General features: G+C 49.1%; 1 protein-coding gene across 1 annotated transcript; it reads right to left on the bottom strand.

Moving 5' to 3' along the window:
- Position 1: 1 nt before the first annotated feature.
- On the bottom strand, positions 2-21,898 carry LOC136549660 (ABC transporter B family member 28-like). Its single transcript, XM_066541041.1, has 16 exons — positions 21,364-21,898; positions 21,067-21,254; positions 20,363-20,386; positions 19,113-19,214; positions 18,783-18,873; positions 17,911-18,011; positions 17,715-17,765; positions 5,612-5,740; positions 4,771-4,833; positions 4,435-4,690; positions 3,761-3,909; positions 3,595-3,684; positions 2,296-2,430; positions 2,147-2,203; positions 1,991-2,047; positions 2-607 (listed from the first exon to the last, which is right to left on the bottom strand). The coding sequence occupies exons 1-16, from the start codon at positions 21,728-21,730 to the stop codon at positions 371-373; spliced, it is 2,097 nt and encodes a 698-aa protein (XP_066397138.1). The 5' UTR covers positions 21,731-21,898; the 3' UTR covers positions 2-370.
- Positions 21,899-23,565: the final 1,667 nt, after the last annotated feature.

Raw genomic sequence — 23,565 nt, 5'->3', positions numbered from 1 at the left:
GAAGCAAGCAAACAAACAAACTCTTATGGAAACCAGGTTAGAGATAGCAGTCCAACCAAACAAACCCATGTTAGTTTGCTGGGTACAGGTTTAGTCTAACCAGACGCCAGACTTCAACTAACGCAGGAAAGCAAACAGGCCCGTATTGTTTCTGTGGATAAAAAACAAACTATAACCCCATTTTTTTATAGATACAACTATAACAAAGGCCACATTCAGAATGTGGATTTTTCTATTTTCTCCATTTTACCTATGAAAATGAATTGATTCATGTGAAATGCATTATGATTTCCATGAGAATTCCTATGCTCCAAAGGATATAGAATCCCCTACAGTGCAGTCGAACCGTGCCTCGGTGGTTGACGTGTCATTACTCGAAAGCAAGTCTCTGTGTCCCGACAAGTGATGCGTAACTGCCTCCCTTAGCAACCAGTTCTCCGTGCGTCCCCAGCTCAGTTATCCTGCCCTCCGAGCAAACAGCAATTCGATGTGCATTCTGTACGGTACTCAGCCTGTGAGCAATGACCAGAGAAGTCCTTCCCTTCATCAAGTGATTGAGAGCTTCCTGTACAAGCCGCTCACTTGTCGCGTCCAGTGCACTAGTAGCCTGCGAATAACATAAGTTCATAGGTAGGCTCGGTGTATTCGCCGTGAAGGAGAAATAGCACATTCTGAAATATATGTCGTTTTAGTTTTGTTACAAGCTAAAGTTTTCTAACTTTAACCAAGTTTATAAAATGGTTTATAAAAAAATATTGGCTTGCTGAATCTTGACTGAAACTGGCTGAAAAATACTGTTCTGGCTGAATTGTTGAGAGGAAAATGCTGTTCCGACTGAAAAAACAAGCCGAACAAGCCGAATATGGGGAAAGCCAAATGGGGCCATACTAACATATATTACACATCAGTTTCATTAAATTCACTATGAAATGTCCTGAGAGTGCATTTACTCCACTGTCAAATATTTTTCCTACAAATTTACTGGTTTAAGTTTGAAAAGTTTGGCTTAGGATAAAACTAGGTTTTAGATTTTGGAATGGAGAATCATGAACTACCACCAATATGTGCCATTTTATTAAAGATTCATTATTTTCAAACTTTTTAAAAGATTAAGGCTGATCTACACCACATTTGTCTATTGAAAGCTTATCTATCATGTAATTAGCATAGAGTATTGGCAGACATCCATCTATAGTACTGCAAAAGGTTAAAAACGCGACACTTTGATAACTTGGTTTTAGCATCCAAAGAAACTCTCAAGTTGACACTTGATAACCAGCGACCTTGACCTGCAAAACTTTGAGTATGTACTCAAGTTTTTGTCCTTTTTTGCCCTGGATCAATGTATTCATAGTTTTGAGTTACCTGAATCCATGTGCCGACACTTTAACATTCTTGACATATTTACTTACCTTTTCTCCTCTATTTGCACAATAAACCCACTGCAGCAGACATGTTTGACCCAACTTACTTAACAATGATTCGATACAGTCAGCTCAAACCATCTAGCTTGTGCAGTAATTATTGGTAGCTAATTATACATTTCTACCATTAATCCCTCCATTTGCAGATTCCCTGAGTTACAGTAATTATTGGTCGCTAATTATACATTTCTACCATTAATTCTAGTGATTACACATTACTGCCCCCTCCTTTATTTATGTTATTTGTGCTGAAGCTCCACCACTACTGACCTTCGACACTGATCTCCCTCAAGATCAGTTTGTTAAAGCTCTACCCATTGAATGACTACATTCCACCCAAGCATGGGTAATGGCAGATCATAATTATAATTTATCTTTATTATCTCCTATGCCACATCAATGGATCGATTTTATGAACTGAACAATACAGAAGTGCATAATCACACGTAATTCCCTTCCTAAGTTTACTTTTTTTTTCTCCACAAAAAATTAAGTTCGCATCCTTAATACAATATTTGGAAAATATAAAGAATAACAAAGCTAGTTGAAATGTAAGAATGGCATACCTCATCAAGTATTAGAATAGGAGCATTTTTCAAGAGGGCTCGTGCAATTGCAATCCTCTGCAAAGCAACAAATAAGAGTGTACATTCACAACAGAATTATGAACCTTGCTACAGAATAATTATGAACTTCCTTTAAACGTGACTGTAGCAGATTACCTGCCTTTGTCCCCCACTTAGGAGACTACCTCGCTCTCCAACAAGAGTGTCATACCCCTAAAATACCAAACAATGATATTAGCATATGACTTGAAGATAACTAGTGCCAATCAATGCTGGGCTAAAGCCAATGATAAAGATTTCCATACCTGTGGAAGAGAGATGATGAATTCATGAGCATTGGCAGCTTTAGCAGCTTTTATTATCTCATCCTTAGAGACAACATCATCTGGGAGACCATAAGCAATATTTTCTCCAACAGACCCGGAGAATAGGACCGGATCCTTCATGAAAGAAAAATATAAATTTCTCATAACACTAGCTACTTAAAATAAATAGCTACTTCTACATATTAAAACATGTTTCAAACATGGCATGGCCAATGAGACACAACTATGCCTACTAATTTCTATGATAGATGTAGGTTGAAATAGTGAAAATATGATACAACGAGAGCGCAGTTCATAACAAACCAATTGGTTTTATTTTTTGTTATGGTGGGTCCTCACTAAAACAGTAGGGTCAGGGTGGATATGAACAATTAACCACATGGAGCCACAGTGTAGCTAGCAAAAGAAAGTTAAATCCCAACTGCAGTTATTTTATTATGTTGTCTTGAGTTCCCTCCTGTCCACACAGTTCCAGATTGACATGAAATTTCAAGAACTGACCCCAAACTCATAACAGTTTCACAGTCAATCAGGATATATTTGCACATATCATTAGTAAAAAAACATTGATAAGCTACTCCAAACGATCCTTTGCATACACTGATGGTACATTGAAACTTTTTCTGTGCTCTCATTCTCAATATTTGAATCCTTGCAGACAAAAAACAATTGCTCCAATCATAGTAGCCAAAGCCAAACCTAGTGGATCAACAGGACAAAAGAAACTGGCCCCTTTGTCTGGTGTGGGATGTTCCATGCCAGAATCTCCTTGAACAAAATAAAAAGTGGCTTCTATTGGCAAAATTTTCTGGAAATAACCTAAACGCAAGCATGACTGAACTGCAGTTGAAGTATTGGGACTCTTCACTCTATGAAACTTCAAACTGAACAAAGAGCAGCTGAACCTATCTGTTTCCCAGAAACCACCTAAAAGCCAGTGGCAATGTGTACAGAAAATGCAACTCACAGGGGCTCTAGGACCCAGGGGGGGAGGGGGCCGTAATGCCTTGTATATATGTGCGGCAATCAGGTCAGCTAAAAAAGGGCCCATCAGGCCATAATCAACCCAGTTTGAGTGGCAACTACCTTCGAAGGCCCTATGTCAATCTGCTGAATGTCTGATGCTTTAGTTACTCAGATTCTTTTACATATGGATATGGGCTAACATGTTCAACCCTATGCCGATCTTATAACAGCAAGTGACAAAGAAGTTTATATCCTCGAAATATGTATAGTTACAGCAGCAAAATACATGGTGTGGAAATTGCAATGATATACCTGATTCACTAGAGATACTACTCGAGACCATTCTCTTTTGTCAAATACACGGATGTCTTCTCCTGCGACAGTGATGGAACCTTGAGTTGGCTGCAAAAATGGAGAACACTCAAAATGTTGCTACAATGAAAAAAATATTAGTATGACTATATATAGGATACAGTACCTCATAATACCGTGCTAGAAGTTGCACCACTGTGCTTTTCCCAGCACCACTAGGCCCGACAAGTGCTGTGACTTTTCCACACTCAATTGTAAGGTCAAGGCCATTTAAAATCTCCACATCCGATCTCAGTGGATAAGAGAAATGGACTTCTGCTAGAAACACATGACTACATGAGCGAGTAGAACTGAAGTCATCCAAGAATGTTATGTTGCATTAGAGGTTGCATGCTGCACGTACTACTGACATTAAAGAAACAATCATAAAAAATAATAAATTGAATCGCTCTCATCAAATTTAATAAAGATGAGCTAATGACACAATGTTAAGTTACCAGGACTATTCACAAATTTAAGTTACCCCGACTATTCACAATTTTAAGTTACCCTGACTATTCACAAATTTGATCTGTTAACATATTTCATCTTAAGTATGTTTTTTTAGACAAAATAAAGGTGAAAACAAATTAAAAAAAAAAGATGAGCTAATGATACAGTTTTAAGTTACGAGGATATTCAATCATGACACATAAGCTAAGGAACAATATGCTATATAATAATAATAATAATAATAATAATAATAATAATAATAATAATAATAACATATAAGGGAGACGAAAGGTGAAATATAGTATAAGCTTAGATATAAGGGCGCCCTAGATATAAATACAAACAGACCTTTCAGATGAATGTCACCAGACCAGGCTAGATTACTACAGCTACTGGATGATTTCAGCTCTGACATGAAATGTTTGTTAACAGAGCCATTTTCATACATTCCATTGGAATCATCAAGCTCTTTGCCATCAATTTCTTTGGCTAAACCATACGCAAGTGAATCATCAATGTCCTTCACTGAAAGAACAGAATTTATTCTCTCTACGGAAGCCAATGTGGAACGCAGATCACTAAGGGTATTAACAGCTCCTTGAACCTAAAATGTATGATCAGCATAATTAAATATGCAATAAAATAACATGAAACTACAAAAGGTTCTTGAAAATTGCTACTTACAGCAAAGGTTAATGTGAAGGTGTAACCAATAAAAGACACCATGGTCCCAACAGATAATTTGCCCTGAAATGGTGAATCATCATATTCTTTTTTATTCCATGACCAGTCAATCCAAGCTTGACAGAATCAAATGAAATTTCAAAACACAAATAGAGTACTAAATGACTATATAACTATTACAACAAAGTTTCTCCATGCATACAGTCCTAACATAGGTACAAATTGTGCTCCATAAAAAAAGACAAACAAATCACTTTAAACATTAGTTTTTTTTTGTTTCTAGAGGTACATTCCACTACAAGCTGCAAGCACGCTCAAGCGAATGAATTTGCTACAGTAGATCAGCATTTTGATGATGCAATTGTTGCAAATTGATGTTCTCACAGAAAACAAAGATATAAACTAATGGTAATCTATAACAAAGATTCAAGCATTTTCAAAGTCTAGCAAGATAATATGTTTATTACCATATATGCCAGTTGTTATCTAAAACACTAGGAATTCACTAGACACATAGCACAAACATCCAAACAGCTGAGCTCCATTTTGGAGCAGCACAGCAGAAAGAGCCTTGAACTGACACTGCTCTCACCACTGAAGCCACATTTGAGTTGGCTCCATTGAAGACAATTGTTGCAGGTTTTTCCAAATTTCCCAGGCAACTAGAATGACCAAGGAGTTGAACCTCTTTCTGAAGGGTTTCTGTGCTTGTCAACTTGTTTTAACGTTTTGCACCACCAGCTTATATGCTAACAGAGGCAACAAGTGCACCGCTTTTACCAAAGAGAAATTAATGTAAAAAAAAGAGTAATACATATATGCAAGCGATTCTGTGGCTTACCGCATTGACTTTTCTGCCACCAAGAATGTAAAGCGCCATTAGGGATACATAGACGACTACTCGAGTTAATGATTCATTAGCAGATTTCAGCACTCCAAGTTTTGTGCCACTAATTTGGTAAGCACGTGCCTGTAAAACCAAAAAATGAACTGGTGAGTAGATGAAGTATGACTGTAGTACCAGTGTACTGCCTCTTACAAACCAAATGGGTGCATCAAATATATGGGATAACATTTGGCTCCTTTTCTTAACTAATTTATTAAAAAAATGCTCAAACCTACATACTGTTTCTAAGGGAATAAGTACATTTGACTCTGCTTTCAAAAAAGGTCCACCTAATTCCCTAAACTGTTGGCCTAAAATAGATCTCAGATTCAGATTTGGGAACTAGCAGAGGACAGCTTGTCCCTTGGCCGCTTGGATTGAAAGGAAATGCAATGGCCTGTCCTGATACAAGGGTGTGTCCCTGCTTTTATGGGCAGAGGGCAGCATCTACTTTCTACTTACTCCAGCATATTTCCTAACCACTAAAGTGGATGCTGAGCATATTCCTATTACAAAAGCTTGGAAGCTAAAGAAAGTAAAATGTAGAAAAGTAAGATACAAGTGCTGCCGAGCACTAGGCTTATCTGTCATTCTCCCCCTAAGCCTTGTGCCGAGCACTGGAAGCGATCTGTTGTAGCCCAATCCTCTCCCTCATCTCTTGAAACTTAGACTTCCCCAGCGACTTGGTGAGAATATCAGTCAGTTGATCAGTAATGGAAATGTGGCTGGCCTTGATGCTCCCGTCCGCCAAGCAATCTCTGATGAAGTGGTATTTGATGCGGATGTGCTTGCTTTTCTCACGCAAGACAGGGTTCTTGGCCAGAGCTAGAGCAGACTTGTTGTCCACCTTCAGCTCAACCACATCCACCTTCCTGCCAAGGAGCTCTGCCAGCATCCTTGATAGCCATAGTGCCTGAGTTGCTGCAGTGGTGGTGACGATGTACTTCGCTTCACAGCTTGAGAGGGCCACCACCTTCTGCTTGAGGGACTGCCAGCTGAACAAGCAATCGCCGAGGAAGAACATCGTCCCGGTTGTGCTCTTGCTGGTATCCACATCGCTGGCGAGGTCGCTGTCGTGTAGTCGAGGGTGCCCGCTACGTAGCGCAGGATTCGCTTGACGGCCTACAGATGCTCCATCATCGGCCACTCCATGAACCGGCTCATGTACCCGACGGCGAATGCAATGTCCGGTTGGGTATGGACTAGGTAGCGCAAGCTCCTGATTAGCCGCCGTTAATGGGTTGGATCGACCTCCTCCGCCGTGCTCTCCCGACTCAGCTTAAGCTTCTCCTCCATCGGGGTGTGGGCGGATTGCAGCCGGTCATGCCGCCGAGCTCGAGGATGAGCTTGGCGTAGTGGGTTTGGCGGAGGACGATCCCGCTGGCGTCCTAGCGCACTTCGACGCCGAGGTAGAAGCAGAGGAGGCCGAGGTCGCTCATGTCGAACGCCTTCTTCATCTGCACCTTGAACACCACCTTCTGCTCTTCAGCGCCGGTGATGATGATGTCGTCGACGTAGACGCCGACCAGTAGAACATTGCGTCTGCTACCCCGCTGGTACGCCGCCGCCTCATGCGCGCTCTGCTTGAAGCCCATCTTCATGAGTGTGGCGTCAAGCTTCGCATTCCAGGCGTGCGGTGCTTGGCGCAGGCCATAGAGTGCCTTGCACAGGCGGTACACCTTCCCCTCTTTTCCGGCGATGGCATAGCCAGGTGGCTGGCGCACATAGACCTCCTCCTTGAGGTCGCCGTTGAGGAAGGCAGACTTCACGTCCATGTGGTGGACTTGCCACCCCTCTTGAGCCGCCAGCATGAGGACACAGACTGATTCCATGAGCGCCACGGGGGCGAAGGCGTCATCGTAGTCGATCCCCTCCTACTGGACGAAGCTACGTGCTACCAGATGCGCCTTGTGCTTGATCACCACGCCCAGCTCGTCCTTCTTGAGCTTGAACACCCACTTCAGGGTGATGGGGCGGTGGCTGTCCGGCAGTGGCACCAACTCCCAGGTGCGGTTTTACTCGACGGACTTGAGCTCCTGCTCCATCGCCGCCCGCCACGCTGGATTACCCTGCGCCTCAGCATAAGTGGTCGGCTCACCGACGTGCGTCAAATGTAGCTGAGCGAAGAGCCTCTCGGGCTGGTCTGGTGGAGACTGCTCTCCGAGGATGTTTGCCACCATGCGGTACCGGAGGGGCTTATTGTCGTAGTAGGCGTCCAGGCGATCTTCACCATCCTCCAGTGGCGTCGCGTACTCGACCCCCAGCTGCCCTGCGTGCGCTGGTGTCGCAGCGGGCGAAGTAGAAGATACCGGAGTGGTCGTCTGGCGCGCCGAAGAGGTCGGCTGCGGTGCTGGAAAGGTCGGCGCTGCTGCCGATGAGCTCCCGACCGCCGCCGATGGGCTGCCGACCACCGCTGATGGGTTGCCGACCACCGCTGATGGGTTGCCGAGCTCCCCCGGATGTGGTGATGGCGAGCGCGGTGGAGCTGATGAAGTGGTCGGCGCTGGTGATGAAGACCCAGACGTCGATGAGGATGCACCTTGTGCTCCCTCAGCACCGCCCACCCATGCATACTCGACGGTGAAGTCGAGGAGCACGGCCGCCGACCCGTCGTCCACCGCCTTGTCCCATGCCCAGTCGCGTCCTTCATCGAACACGACGTCCCGCGCCACGCGCACGCGCCGTGTCACCGGGTCAAGCACGCGATAGGCCTTAGCCCCCTCTACGTAGCCAATGAAGACCCCTGGCGAGCAGCGATCGTCGAGCTTGCCTATGTGGTTCCGCTCCTTGACGAAGACGAGGCAGCCGAAGACGCGCAGGTAGCTAACCGCTGGCTTGCGCCCGTGCCAGGCCTCATACGGCATCTTGCCGTCGAGAGCACTGGTTGGCGAGCGGTTGAGCAGGTGTACGGCGGTCATCACGGCCTCCCCACAGTAGACCGCCGGCATACTGCGCTGCTTGAGGAGGGCACGTGCCGCTGCCACCACTGTCTGATTGCGGTGTTCGACCACGCCGTTCTGCTGTGGTGAGTAGGACGCGTAGTGGCGTTGAATCCTCCTTGTCGACGCAGTACGCCGCGAACTCGGTCGCCGTGAGCTCGTCGCCGTTGTCCATGCGGAGCACCCGGAGATTGTGGCCGCACTCCTCCACGGCTGCCTGATGGCACTTGATGGCGTCTGCAGCTGCCGCCTTGGAATCGAGCAGCATGGCCCACATGTAGCGGGTGGTGTCGTCAACGAGCAGTAGGAAGTATCGCCGACCTCCAGGATTGGCCGGTGACATTGGACCGCAGAGGTCGCCGTGCACCAACTCGAGCTGCTCGGTGGCGCGGTAGGAGGCTTGACGCGGGAAGGGCCGGCACTTCAGCTTGGTCACCACACAGGTGTCGCAGAGCTGCTTGACGTGGTCGATGCAGGGCATGCCGTGGACCATCTTCTCCTTGCCGAGCAGTTTCAGGGCCTCGAAATGAAGATGCCCGAAACGCTCGTGCTAGCGCCACGTCTCATCGTCCCGCCGCGCCGCAAGGCAAAGGGGGTGCGCCACCTGCACATGAAGCACGTAAAGGCGGTTGCTTCCCCCGTTCACCTTGGCGAGAAGGTGGCGGCTTCTATCCTAGATGCGCAGCACGCCGTCCTCAATCACCACCCGCGAACCGTTCTCATCCAGCTGCCCGACGCTGATGATGGAGTTCCTCAAGGTCGGGATGGAGTACAGCCGGTGAGGAGGCGGTGCTCCCCTGTCTTGGCCTTGAAGACGATCGAGCCGACTCCCTTGATCTCGACGGCGGAGGCATCACCGAACTTGACGGAGCCCTTCACGCCGGAGTCCAGGTCGGAGAAGAACTCGCGCCGACCAGTCATGTGGTGCGTGGCACCGGTGTCGAGGTACCAGCCGTCGATCTTGTCATCGTCGGCGCATTTGCTGAGGAAGGCGTGGGCGCGCGGTTCGTCAAGGTGGAGATGTGCGGAGCCGACCGACGCGGAAAGGGGAAATCTTGGACCTTTCACCTCCTCCCCTGCTTCTTGCTGCGGCTCGACGCACAAGTGCACCAGGAACAGAGCAGCATCCTCCTCCCCTGCTTACGCGACGTGAGACTGCCCACTGCGGCGTGGAGGAAGGCGGCAGTCCTTGGCCCAGTGACCCAACCAGCCACAGTTGTTGCAGGTGTCATCCCGGGTCGCCTTGCGCTCACCGGCGGCGCCGCCATCAGCGCCTGCCTGGCCCCGAGGCCCGACCTGCTCCTTCGTCTTGCCGCCGCATGGTCGCCGACGACGCTCCTTGGAGGAACCGGATGGTCCGGATCCTTCCCCCTTCTTTTTCTTTTCGAAGGCGTGCCACTGCTCCATCGTGTACAACAGCTTGCCTCCAATGGCGCCCGGCTCGGCGTGAGGCCCCTCTTCGCGGTCCTGCACCGCCTTGAGCCTCCCGGTCACGTCCTCGACGGTGAGCTGCTCGAAGTCGAGGAGCGTCTCGATCGACATGACGATCTGCGCGTACTTCTTCGGTATGCCGCGGAGGAATTTCTCCACCGCGCGCTCCTCCGTGAGGTCGGTGTGGCCGTTGCGCGCCATCTGCTCCATCAGGTTGGTCAGGCGAGGGGCAAAGTCCTCGACTTGCTCACCTGGCTGAAAGATGAGGCCTTCCCACTCCCCTCAGAGGCGCTGCAACGTCGACCGGCGCACACGATCTCCGCCGACGCGCGCCGCGGCGATCGATTCCCATGCCAGCTTCACCGTGGCATTGTTGGCGAGGGAGGTGCTGAGCTCGGTGGGGACAGTGGTGCACAGGGCCTCCAGCGCCCGACGATCACCGTCGTAGCTGACGCCGCCGACATGTATCGCCTCCCACAGCCGTCGGGCCTGCAGCTTGACCTTCATCAGTAGGCTCCACTCGTGGTAGTTCGACTTGGTGAGCATCGGCCATGACATTCCCACTTCGGAGTCGCGGTGGACCGTCTGCAGCACCGGGGAGCGCCCGCGGCGACCACGACGCCGCTCTGGTGATGGCGACTAGCGGCGGCGCCCGTCCGGGCTACGCGACCCTCCTCCCGCTGGCTCCGACTCCATCTCAGAACGCAGCACTACGGCTGTAGCCACCGCGGCCTAGGCCACAGTCGTTGCCTGCCTGGCCGTCTCGGCCGCCACCACAGCCGCTGCCTCTGCGGCAGCAAGGCGGGTCGCGCAGTCGTCGGCTCCTGCTCCGGCCCTGGTGCCGGCAGCAGCGCGGGCTCTGGCGATCTGGCTGGCGGTGGACATGGCTCTCTACTCGCTCGAGAACCTAAGGTTCCGATACCAGTTGTTGGCCCAAAATAGATCTCAGATTCAGATTTGGGAACTACCAGAGGACAGCTTGGCCCTTGGCTGCTTGGATTGAAAGGAAATGGAATGGCTTGTCCTGATACAAGGGTGTGCCCCTGCTTTAATGGGCAGAGGGCAGCATCTACTTTCTACCTGCTCTAGCATATTTCCTAACTACTAAACTGGATGCTGAACATATTCCTATTACAAAGGCTTGGAAGCCATGAAAAATAAAATACAGAAAAGTAAGATACAAGTGCTGTCGAGCACTAAGCTTATCTGTCATGAACTTCATGTACTAGAGCACTTAATTGCCTAGGGATAGTCCCAAAGGCATGCATGGCATGGTCAAGATTTCATCTTTACAGAGGTGCCACATGGCCAAACATGCTAAGTTATGCATGGAGACTCTGAAATGTTTGGGAGATAAGACAACTCTGATCAGTCTGGTACTTGACTCTACGACTTCACGTAGGGAAACCTCTTCTGAAATAATTAGAGATTACTGGTACTTTAAGTATAATGGTAGATGACCTGAAACTATGGTACAGGAATGTGGAATTTCGTGAAAGTTTAGAAGCAAAATCTTCAAGTTTCGGGTTTCTATTGTGAACAAAGATAGACAGTATGTACTTTAATATGTGTCTGGGGGAGACAGGGACATGGGCTGCTGCGCTACTTTAATATGTGTGTGGGAGAGAGGGCATGGGCTACTGTGCTCCAGCCTTCTAGGCCCAAAAGTGTTAGTCGCTGAATTCTCATTCTTAGAAGTAGCAGAATTCTTACTTTCATTGAGAGAGAATGACACTAGGAGTTGGGATAATTTTCTGGTTTATTTCTCAATGCCATGCCAACCCGAGTGGGTGCGGATACATATTTATAGGCTGCTAGCCAGTCAAGCATATGCTAAGATGCTAGTCTAAGATGCTGTCCTAGATGCTAAGATACTGTCCTCTAGATGCTAGTCTAAGATGTTGTCATAGATACTATCCTCTAGTCTAAGATGCTGTCCTATGCTGTCCTAAAAACACAAAGACCACAACAGCCCCACAAAGACCACAGCAGCTAGACTTATCCATCATTCTCCCACTAAGTCTTGTGCGTCGTCTTGTGGGAAAGTTAAACCATCCCGGTCCTGGAGCAGAGCTCAAGGAACTTGATCCTCCCAAGGGGCTTGGTGAGCAGGTCCGCAAGCTAGTCCTTGGTGTTGATGTAGCTCGCCTTGATGCTCCCTTCCTCAAGACAGCCTTGGATGAAGTGGTACCTCATCCGGATGTGCTTGCTGCGTTCATGGAAGACGGGGTTCTTTGCCAGGGCCAGAGCGGACTTGGTGTCCACCCTGAGCTCTACCGCTCCAATGTCTCTACCGAGGAGATCACCAAGCAGTCGAGCGAGCCAGAGCACCTGAGTCGAAGCGGTGGAGGCCGCTATGTACTCGGCCTCACAGCTGGACAGGGCAACCACCTGCTGCTTGACCGACTGCCAGCTAACGAGGCACTTGCCGAGGAAGAAGAGGATCCCGCTTGTGCTCTTGCTGGTATTGATGTCGCCGGCGTGGTCGCTGTTGCTGTACCCGACGAAGTGTGCCGCCCCAGGGCACCTAGGGTAGTAGAGGCCGTGGTCAAGAGTCCCCGCAACGTAGCAGATGATCCTCTTCACAGCCTGCTGGTGCTCCGTTGTCGGTCACTGCATGAACCGACTAACGTAGCCGACGGAGAATGCCAGGTCCGGCCGTGTGTGGGCGAGGTAGCAAAGGCTCCCCACAAGATGCCGGTACCGCGTAGCATCCACCTCCTCCGTCGTGCTGTCGCGGCTCAGCTTCAGCCTCTCCTCCATCGGAGTGAGAGCTGGGTTGCAGTCGGTGAGCCCAGCTAGCTCAACAACGTGTTTGGCATAGGCAGTCTGTCGAAGCGTGATCCCGGAGTCATCCTGGTGCACCTCGATTCCCAGGTAGGAGAGAGGCCCCAGGTCACTCATCTGGAATGTGGCCTTCATCTCTTCCTTGAATGCCGCCACCTCCGCATCCTTGGTGCCAGTGATCACCAAGTCGTCGACGTAGACACCCACCAGCAGAGCATTACCTCCACTGCCCCGTCGGTAGATGGCCGCCTCGTGCGGGCTTTGCTCGAAGCCCATCCCCTTTAGCGTGGAATCCAACTTGGCATTCCACGCCCTCGGTGCCTGCCGCAAGCCATAGAGGGCCTTGCGCAGGCGGAGCACCTTGCCCTCCTTGCCGGGGATCACAAATCCCGGCGGCTGGTGCACGTAAACCTCCTCCTTCAAGTCGCCGTTAAAGAACGCCGACTTGACGTCCATGTGATGAACACGCCAGCCCTCCTGGGCAGCTAGCGCAAGGAGGAGTCGCACGAACTCCATCCGTGCCACGGGAGCAAAGGCGTCGTCGAAGTCGACCCCCTCCTGCTGCACGAAACCTCATGCCACCAAGCGAGCCTTGTGCTTGACGATGGCACCGGCTTCATCCCTCTTCAGCTTGTACACCCACTTAAGGGTGATCGCGCGGTGACCACGAGGACGGTCAGCAAGCTCCCAGGTGCGGTTCTTCTCAACCGCATCCATCTCCAACTGCATCGCGGCGTGCCATGCCGCGTTTCTCTCGGCCTCTGCAAACGACCGAGGCTCGCCGTCGTCACACGCAAGGTGCAACTGCGCCTCCAGGTCATGAGGCACCGGTCCTGGCACCGGCTGGTCGCCGAGAAGATTCTCCATCGTACGGTACCGCAACGGCTCGCTGTCGTGGTACGCGTCGACGCGCTCCTCGTCGTGAGAGAGCGGAGTAGCGAGCTCAACCGGGCCGTGCTCGACACGAGCTGGTGGAGTAGGCGTGCCCGGAGTGGTGCCTGTCGGTGCTGGAGTGCGTGGCGTTGCCGGCTGTGGTGGAGCCGGCGAAGCACTCATCGCAGCCGAGGTCCTGGCTGGAGAGCGTGGTGTTGTCGGAGTAGCAGGCGCCGGGGTCGGTGGAGGCTCGGGGACAGGGGTAGACGCGCTTGCCGAAGAAGAGCCACCTACTCCCCCAGCTCCCTCGAAGTGGACGTACTCGACAGTGAAGTCGTCGTACGTCGGAGCCGAGCCATCGTCCACCGCCTTGTCCCACGCCCATCCTCGCCCTTCAACGAACACAACGTCGCGCGTCGTGCGCACACGTTGTGTCTTCGGGTCGAGGATGCGGTAGGCCTTCGAGCCCTCCGCGTAGCCGATGAACACTCCCGGAGTGCTCCTGTCGTCGAGCTTGCTGATGTGGCCAAGCTCTTTGGCGAACACGAGGCAGCCGAAGACCCGCAAGTGGGAGACCGCTGGCTTGCGCCCATGCCAAGCCTCGTACGACGTCCTGCCGTCGAGCGCCTTGGTAGGCGAGCAATTGAGGATGTAGACGGCCGTCACCACCGCCTCTCCCCAGAAGACAGTCGGCATCCCCCTCTGCTTGAGGAGGGCCCGAGCCATCCCCACAACCGTCTGGTTGCGCCGCTCGATGACGCCGTTCTGCTGCGGGCTGTATGGCGCGGAGTAGTGGCGCTGAATGCCTTCGTCAGCGCAGTACGACGCAAATTCAGCCACCGTGAATTCGTCGCCGTTGTCGGTGCGCAGCACGCGCAGCTTGCGGCCGCACTCCGCCTCCGCAGCAGCCTGTGCGCGCCTGATGGCGTCCGCAGCCTCTCCCTTGCTGCCGAGGACCATCACCCACATGTAGCGGGAGAGGTCGTCGACGAGCAGCAGGAAGTAGCGTTGTCCTCCCGATGTGGCCGGTGTCACTGGGCCACACAAGTCCCCGTGCACAAGCTCGAGCCTCTCCTTGGCTCGAAAGCTAGCCCGCTGTGGAAAGGGGAGTCGCCTCTGCTTCGTCAACACGCAGACGTCGCAGAGCTGCTCCACATGGTCGAGGCACGGCAGGCCTCGCACCATCTCCGTGGCATTGAGCCGCTTCAGGGCCTCAAAGTGAAGGTGCCCGAAACGCTCGTGCCACTGCCACGCCTCGTCGTCCCGACAAGCAGCGAGACAGAGGGGTTGTGCCACCTGCACGTTAAGGACGTAGAGTCGATTTGCGCTTCTGGATACCTTGGCAAGAAGGCAACGACGACGATCCCAAATCCTCATGACTCCGTCCTCAAGCACCACGCGCGAACCGTTCTCATCCAGCTGTCCCAAGCTGATGATGGAGTTCCTCAACGCGGGGATGTAGTAGACTCCGGTGAGCAGCCTATGCTCACCAGACACGGTGGTGAAGATGACGGAGCCGACGCCCTTGATCTCCACGCCAGAGGCATCCCCAAACTTGACGGAGCCTCGGACGCTAGAGTCAAGCTCGGTGAAGAACTCCCATCGACCGGTCATGTGATGGGTGGCGCCGGTGTCGAGGCACCACCCGTCAGTCTTGTTGTTGCCGGAGCTGTCGCCGAGGAGGGCGTGTGCTTTTGGCTCGTCGATGTGGAGGAGAGCCGCTGCGGCCGGTGCCGCTGGAGGTAGCTCAATGCTTGCATGTGCCATGAACAGAGCCGGCTCCTCCTCCACCTGTGCGACGTGGGCCTGGCCGCGTCGTGGCTGTCGGCAGTACTTGGCCCAATGGCCGAGCTGGCCGCAGTTGCGGCAGGCGTCGTCTCATGCCGGCTTGTGCCTGCCGGCGGCGCCGCCCTAGGTGCCTCCGCGGGCATCGCCCTCGGCACATCCTCGCGCCCCGGCCTAGGCGTCTCTGCGCGCCTTGCGTGGCTTGCCACGCTTGCGACCGCCTGTCGCGGAAGAAGGCTCCCCCTTCTTCTGATCACCTTGGCTAGCAAGCCACTGCTCCCGAGTGAGAAGGAGCTTCCCTCCAGTGGTGATGGGCCCCGAGAGAGACTGTGGCTCATCGCTGTCGACGACCTTGAGGCGACCTATCGCCTCCTCGATCGACATCGTGGAGAGATCCAGCAGGGACTCAATCGAGCGAGCCATCTGCTTGTACTTCTCGGGGACGCAGCGAAAGAGCTTTTCGACAGCTCTCTCCTCGCCGTAGGTGTCATCGCCGAAGTGCACCATCTTCTACAACAGAGTGTTGAGACGGAGAGCAAAGTCATCAACGTCCTCACCTGGCTTGAAGGTTAGGTTCTCCCACTCCTTGCGAAGTGCCTGCAGTGTGGACTTGCGGGCGCGGTCGCTGCCGATGCGTGCCGCAGCGATGGCGTCCCAAGCCTCCTTGGCAGTCCCCTTGTTGGTAAGCGAGAACTGCATCTCAGGCGGGACTGCAGCGATAAGGGCATCCAGCGCCCGTTGATCTAGGTCGTAGTCGACGTCGCCATATCGGACTGCCTCCCACATGGGCCGCACCTGGAGCTTTACCCTCATCACCGCAGCCCACTCGTCGTAGTTGGTCTTGGTGAGGGTAGACCACCCACCGCCGGGACCGACGTCCCTGACGACAGCCTGGAGCCCGTGGTAACCACAGTACCGATCTGGCGAGAGAGTCACACTGCCTGTGAAGGCCGCGCTCTCCATCGACTCGTCCGCCACCGTTGCCGTGCGCGCCTCCTTCAGGAGCGCCGCCGGCGCGTCCGCGCCTGTCTGGGCTGCCGCCGCGCTCGTGGGCGTGCGCGGCTGCCCCAGGAGTGCCACCGCCGTGCGCGCCTCCTCCAGGAGCGCCGCCAGCGCGTCTGTGCCTGTCTAGGCTGCCGCCACGCTCGTGGGCGTGCACGGCTGCCCACTGCGCCACCCGCGCTCGCGCTGCCTCCCTCTCTAGCAGCTCGAGGTCCGCGTCGGTGGTGTCATCAGCGAAAATGGAGCTGCCGATGCTGCCGCGCAGAGCCTCGACCACCTCTGCCGCCGCACGCGCTGCATTCGCCACCGCCGCTGCTTCCGCCTCCGCTCTAGCTGCTGCCAGCTCCGCCGCTGCCAGCCTCGACGCCCTTGCCGCCACCGCAGCGGTCTCTGCCGCCGCTGCAGCGGTCTCTGCCGCTGCTCGCTCACGTTCCTCTACCGCGGCAAGTTCGGCCTCCTGCCGACGCCACGTGCTCGAGGCGACCGAGCGCTGAGACTGCCCTGCGGACATAACGCGCTACCGGGGGGCTGCTGCGTGGGGAGAGGGCTACTTCAGACGAGCTGCTGCTCATCTGCGCAGAGGGAGAGGAGTGAGCAGGTGCGGCCAGAGCTACTGCTGCTCGTAGCTGGGGCTGTTGCGAGGCTTGAAAAGAAGATGAGCAAGAGATGCTCAGGCTACAGGATAGTACGGCTCTGATACTAGTTATTAGTCGCTGAATTCTCACTCTTGGAAGTAGCAGAATTCTTACTCTCATCGAGAGAGGATGACACTAGGAGCTGGAATAATTTTCTGGTTTATTTCTCAATACCATGCCAACCCAAGGGGTGGGGATACATATTTATAGGCTGCTAGCCAGCCAAGCATATGCCAAGATGCTAGTCTAAGATGTTGTCCTATATGCTAAGATGTTGTCCTCTAGATGATAGTCTAAGATGCTGTCCTAGATGTTGTCCTCTAGTCTAAGTGCTGTCCTATGCTATCCTAAAAACACAAAGACCACAACAGCCCCACAAAGACCACAGCAGCTAGACTTATCCATCAAAAAGCCCATGGAAGCACACTTCAGAAAATGTAAAATATTGAAATCACAAGGGAATTGGGCCTGTTTTAACTTGCTCATTGGCTAAGTACCTAAGCCCAACTCTGTTTCAACCTGCATCGTCCTTAGTCACAAGAATTTTCTTAAAACCACAATGAATGCCAAATATAAGAAAATAATAATAAGCATCTCATGCCTTACCAAATTGTCAAACAAAGAAATTTGTCGTTTTTCACCACCAAACGACCGAACCTGCAAATGAATTTTTGAATCAAGGATAACATAAACCACAGGAGTTAACACTGATAAACCATTTCATCAGTAACACAAAAGAATGAACCTTGAAATTGAATTAATGTTTAAATGTGCATGTTTCAGACGAAACAATGGCACTCACAGTACGGATAGTTGAAAATGTCTCTGATGCACAATCTGATATGTGTGCTTGCAAGATTCCATAAGATTTAAAAGTGGGAACAGTTGACCTCTTGAAAATAGCTGATTAAAAAAACAAAAACTAGCATGTTAAAGGATATGCAACTAAAACTATCAATAGTACTTCAGCAAAATATTTCTTTAGAAGAATGTAGTAATCTCAGTCACCAAAATGTAAGAAAATCATTCATGAAATACATAATAACTTAAAAGGTATATTCGGGTGGGTTGGACAGGGAAACTTCAGAATAAGTCCTATTCTATCCTACAAATGATATAACATTGCTAAATATGAAAAATAAATCCTATGCTATCCTAGAAATGGTATTAAATATTTGTAAATTTGGCATGCACGAGACAAGAAGCAAGTAGATCAATTTGTACCCCAAAAAAAACTGAAAACCTAAAACAAAACCAAAAAAAACATCAGCAGAAAGAGGGGGTTACTTTTTATACAGAGTGATTGCATTATGAACATTTACACAATTAAAACTCACAAATGAACATGATTTGTGGAGATGTGTTTTGACAACTCAAACAGCACGTCTGTATTATCTCAATTCGGGCTTTTCCACTAGTGTTCCTCAACATATCCAATACATTCTCAAGCAAAATCAGAAATCCGGCACAGAAAATATTGCATTTTAAGTTCATAGTATATACAAGAAATTACAGAAGTATAGGCTTTGATGGATCTGATCTAACTCCATCATTATCTATCTAATTCTATCATTATATCCTAAAATAGCTACGTATTTTACATTCATCACATATATCATTATGTCCCAACAGTAAGTGAGACATGCTGATGGCAGCCAGTTTTCAGAAGATTACCAACTAGCACGGAGACGGAGACCATAAGGAGCCCAAGAACTGGAGCTAGCTCAGTTGATAGTGTGAAAAGTATACAAAGTGTACCAATGATCTGAAAAGTAAAAGTAGGAGAAAAAATGTTTTAGCAGACCCTCACCTGAAATAAGGTGTAAGTAAATGAACCACTAAGCTAATTCAGTATTATGATCAAGAGAACAGAAGGTCTAATATGGTTGAAGTTAACATTTTAATATCATACTAGTACACCTCTGAAATGTTGTGATTGTACTAATCAAACTCTTAGCATTTAGCAGTATCAACCTTACATTCTCATAGTGTAAAGTTTCTTGCCTCAGAGAGTGCCCTCAGTCCACGATCTCTGGATATGTTATCACTTACAATACTCTTCAAGGAGCCCAAATCAGACGTCAACAAACCAGTCAACTCACCAACCTGCCATCAAACAGTAAGATATTTATCTCAAGATATGGAGAGACAATTTCTTCCCAATTTATCGAGTCTAGAGGGCACCATTTTCATATGTTTTCATGGATGAAACATACAGCTAAGAATTCATACTTGAGACAGACATAGACAAAAACAAAATCATACTTAGAGAATTGCCCTTGGATAGGAGTGCATAGAAAGCAGCTATTCACGTGCCCAAACTATCAGCAGGCTTTAGATCCCCTAATAATATCACTATTATGGATGCCTTAGATATATTTATTTTATTTTTCTCTTTCTTTTCCTTTTTTGTTGGTAGCCCATGTTGGGGCAACTCTAGCCTAGCCCAACTTGTTTGCAACCAAATGGCTTTGTTCTTGTCGTAATAACTTCACACAAATTGAAATAGCCTATTGCCATATACTACTTTGTTAGAACACATGGAATTTTGGCATACTAAGGGTCTAATTGGTTTGTGACCAAAATTTGCTATGCCAAAGATTTGGCAAGCAAAAGCTAGGTAAAAAAAAATTGCCATGGATTTGGTAAGCCAAATATGAGAGGTTGGTAAGTTTTAATAGGCAACCAAATAATAGCCAAAATCATGGCTTGCCAAATCTTTGATTTGGCAAATTTTGGAAGCCAACCAATCAGGCTCTAATCAACAAATTTTGTATTTACAAATTATTTTTTAAAAAACATGTTTTTTATAATAAAATGCATCTTATTCATTGCATTGTAGACAAAGTAAGCTAAATAGATACTGTACTAGAACTGGTCAATACAAGGAAACATGACAATTTCATAAACTGCAACGATGATTAAAACCATCTACCATTTTGTTTTACTGAAAGCTGGTTTTTCATCTAATCTTGAATAAATCATGTAAAATTCTTCATAATCATACAGATCAGACCAATGTTAATGGTATGTATGCCATTATGGAAGACGTATCACATGTTACCAGTAACAATGGAAACAAGAACCATATACTTTATTTCCAATCTACAGTACTATTGATGATATTTCAAAAAGTACATACATTTTAAGTCACAAGTGGGGATGTGTATTTTGTGAATGAGGTTTTCTTCCTTCTTGGTAACTATCATGATTAAGTATGAAGATGGTGCTGTAATTGCTAGAAAATATATTACCTTGTGACGATCGAAAAATAACATCTGCAAAAGGCAAAAATAAGAAAGTTTAGAGGGAGTTCCAAGCAAGGAGCTATTAACAAGAAGTAAATGCACTCTTTTGCTGAGTGCCAAATTGAAAATGTAATGAGAAAATGCAGCCTCTAATATATTCTATAGATAAAGAAACGTATGCGCTATGACTGTGAAAGCAATAGCCATAGACCCATAGTACATTGAGCTTTAATAGGCTATGCATTAAAGGATTACTAGTGCATAAACAGGCAACGTTAAAGCACAACCTGTTTTAAAGATTTCATCACCGATGCATACAATGCCTGCTGCACTGGAGTGTTGATACTACATGAATATTTACATAACTTGCTTCTAGTATCATCCAGGTACTTAGTATATTTACCTAGTAGAACTGTATTAAGTGCTTCTGCAACCTAGGAGGCAAAACAAGTGAATCATTTCATCATGGCGCGAAGACTAATTCAATCTCTGAAGGTGTATTAAAAAGTTAATTGATGATAACTTTGTTTGAGCTACACTTGGCAGAATTGTTGGAGAATCTAAAACAGCTCTGCGGTCAAGGCAACAAAGCCATGCAAGTAATCAGCAAATGTCATTTCATCATTCATACAAGCACATCCAATGTTGTCAGAATGCAGAATTATCAAAAAAATTCCATTTGTAAAACAGGAGATGTCGGCTGAAAGTACCTTTTGGATCAGAATCCTTCGAAATATCTGGCTCCGCAGCCTTGCCATAACCTGCTCCCAGATGATGGTCATATTGATCACGAATATGATGGTGAAGATGGGCTCCAGCGTGTACAGCACCGCGATCTTGGACAAGAGCCTCCACAGTGGCTCATTCCCCCTCCCAATCAGGGTCTCGAAGAACCTCCCTGTGCAACACAAACACAAGGCGCGGCCAGCACATTTCAGACAACCAAACAAGCAGCATCAGCGGCGCACCCGAGAGAGGCCGCAACCAACGCCCCCCCAGTACCTCACCTGAGAAGAGCGGCATGGAGAGGGTGCAGGCGGTGCAGGCGACGAGCGCGGCGAGGCAGACCGCGATGCGGGCCCTGTGGCGCGAGAGCAGCGCCCAGACGCCGGCCCAGGTGACGGCGTCGGAGGATGAGATCGCGGCGGCGACATCGGCTGCCGCCGCCGCGGCGTCGAGGGAGGGCGGCGCGTAGGCGGCCTCGGGGCCCGGCGCCGGCGCGGAGATGTAGGCGCGCGGCCGCGCGAGGTGGAGACGGTTGCGAGGGAAGGACGACGAGAGGGGGTTTGCGGCAGGAGGGCGAGGGGGACATAGGGTGGCGCGGGAGGAAGCAGGGGTGAGGAGAAGGCGCGCGCTCCAGGTGGAGATCGCCATGGCGCTGATGGCTTGGTTTGTGCGGATATCTGATGCGCCGATGGGAGGCGGAGAGGAGGCGAAGGAACAGGCAGGCAGTTGTGTTGCACGCGCAGCCGAAGAGCGGCTATCCGTTCCACAGATCGCAGATGGGCAGTCCTTGCGTGCTTCGCATGCTCTCCTTGCTTTCCCGTTTGAAATTCTCCGCTCCCCAACAACGAACATCAGGCGGTACTGGTACTACAGCTCAACAGCTAGGTGGCATGCCAATTTGGAAAGGTCTTAGAATGGCCGGATGATAAAATAAAATTACCCTAAATTAGCTCTGTTCGAATATCTTCACACAAGAACCAGGACCGGTTCTTTCTATCAGGTAGTTAGCCCTTTTTTATGGACTGGAACTAACGATTAGCTAGGACTAGTAATTAGCTAGCTAAAATTTAGGCCAGTCTTATTTGGATCCTCAACTAATTGTTAGTCACTGACAACGACTCCCTCCATTCCAAATTATAAGTCACTATAAGAATATTAGAGAGTCAAAACATCTCAAGTTTGACCAAAATTATAGAAAGAATTATAAAGATTTATGAAATCAACTAGATATACTATGAAAATATAATTAATGAATAACCTAATGGCACTTAGTTGGTATCATAAATATTATTATCTTATCATATAAATTTGGTCAAACTTGAGATGCTTTGACTCTCGAGATTCTTGGAATGACTTATAATTTGGGATGGAGGGAGTAATTGTTAATCCAAACAGGGTCTTAGTAGTTGGGGCTAAATATTAGAGTTAGCTAGCCGCTTAGCTAACAACTAGTTGCGGGCTTAGCTAACAAATTAGCTCACATGTGAGCCCATCGTTTTGAGTGGGTAAACTAGGAATAATTTGGGTTAACTTTTTTGCTGACTAACAATTAAGTCTTTGTATCAAAGAAGCCCTTAACTATGTTTTTTTAGAGTGTAGAGATGTAAATATGGCCCCACTGTGATTCCTCATAGGTAATTCCTCTATTTTAAAATGTGGATGAAGCTATTTTATCTCTAGTGGTATCTAAATGGTAGATATATCATCATGTCAGGTCTCGCGGTCCTGTTCCTCGCATACCCACTCCGCATACACATAATTAAACCCTCTGCTAAATAAGTATACACTATCGTTTATCGAATTAGCATTTTTTTGGTTAAGCATTTGTTGTCGTCTTACTGCTTGCTAGTCATCTATTTGTAATTGTGATGTACTAATGCGGCACGGGGGCTCTCGCAGAGATTAGTTTTCGGTGCAAGCATGGGGACCAGAAGAAAAGGCTTCCCTAACAGCTTTAGCAGGTATGGGGGTGGAGAACACTCCCGGTTGCCATCTCTATATATTCGTGAATCGTGTGACATTTTAGCATGGCCTAAAACATAACATGATGAATTTTAGACCGTGCAAGTATAGCACAAGTATGAGCATGTGTCCTGTATAGAACCTCGGCACAATGGACTGCATGATATAATCTATGTCGTGCATGCATGGCATAAAAATGGTCTATCTATTGGTGGTTTTCGAAAGCAAGGTTGATGGTCCCGTTCGGTTTGCTGAATCTTGGCTGAAATTGGCTGAAAAACACTGTTCTGGCTAAAATGTTGTGAGAGAAAAACACTGTTCCGGCTGAAAAAAGAAGTCGAATAAGCCGGATATGGGGTAAGCCGAACGGGGCCGATATGTGCCCTTGTAGTTCGTTTTGTGATGAGTGATTGTCAACGTGATCTACGTCCTAGGTTGAGTTTGTGAGCTAACCATGGTGTGAGTTGGGTTGTGCGACATGTCTCTTGGCTTGTGGTGTGCAGGTGTGGAGCTCGGAGGCG

The sequence above is a fragment of the Miscanthus floridulus genome, chromosome 4 (assembly GCF_019320115.1).
Source record: "Miscanthus floridulus cultivar M001 chromosome 4, ASM1932011v1, whole genome shotgun sequence".
In the NCBI taxonomy this organism is placed as follows: Eukaryota; Viridiplantae; Streptophyta; class Magnoliopsida; order Poales; family Poaceae; genus Miscanthus; species Miscanthus floridulus.
The sequence above is the reverse complement of the archived record's forward strand: the minus strand, read 5'-3'. Positions and strand labels throughout refer to the sequence as shown.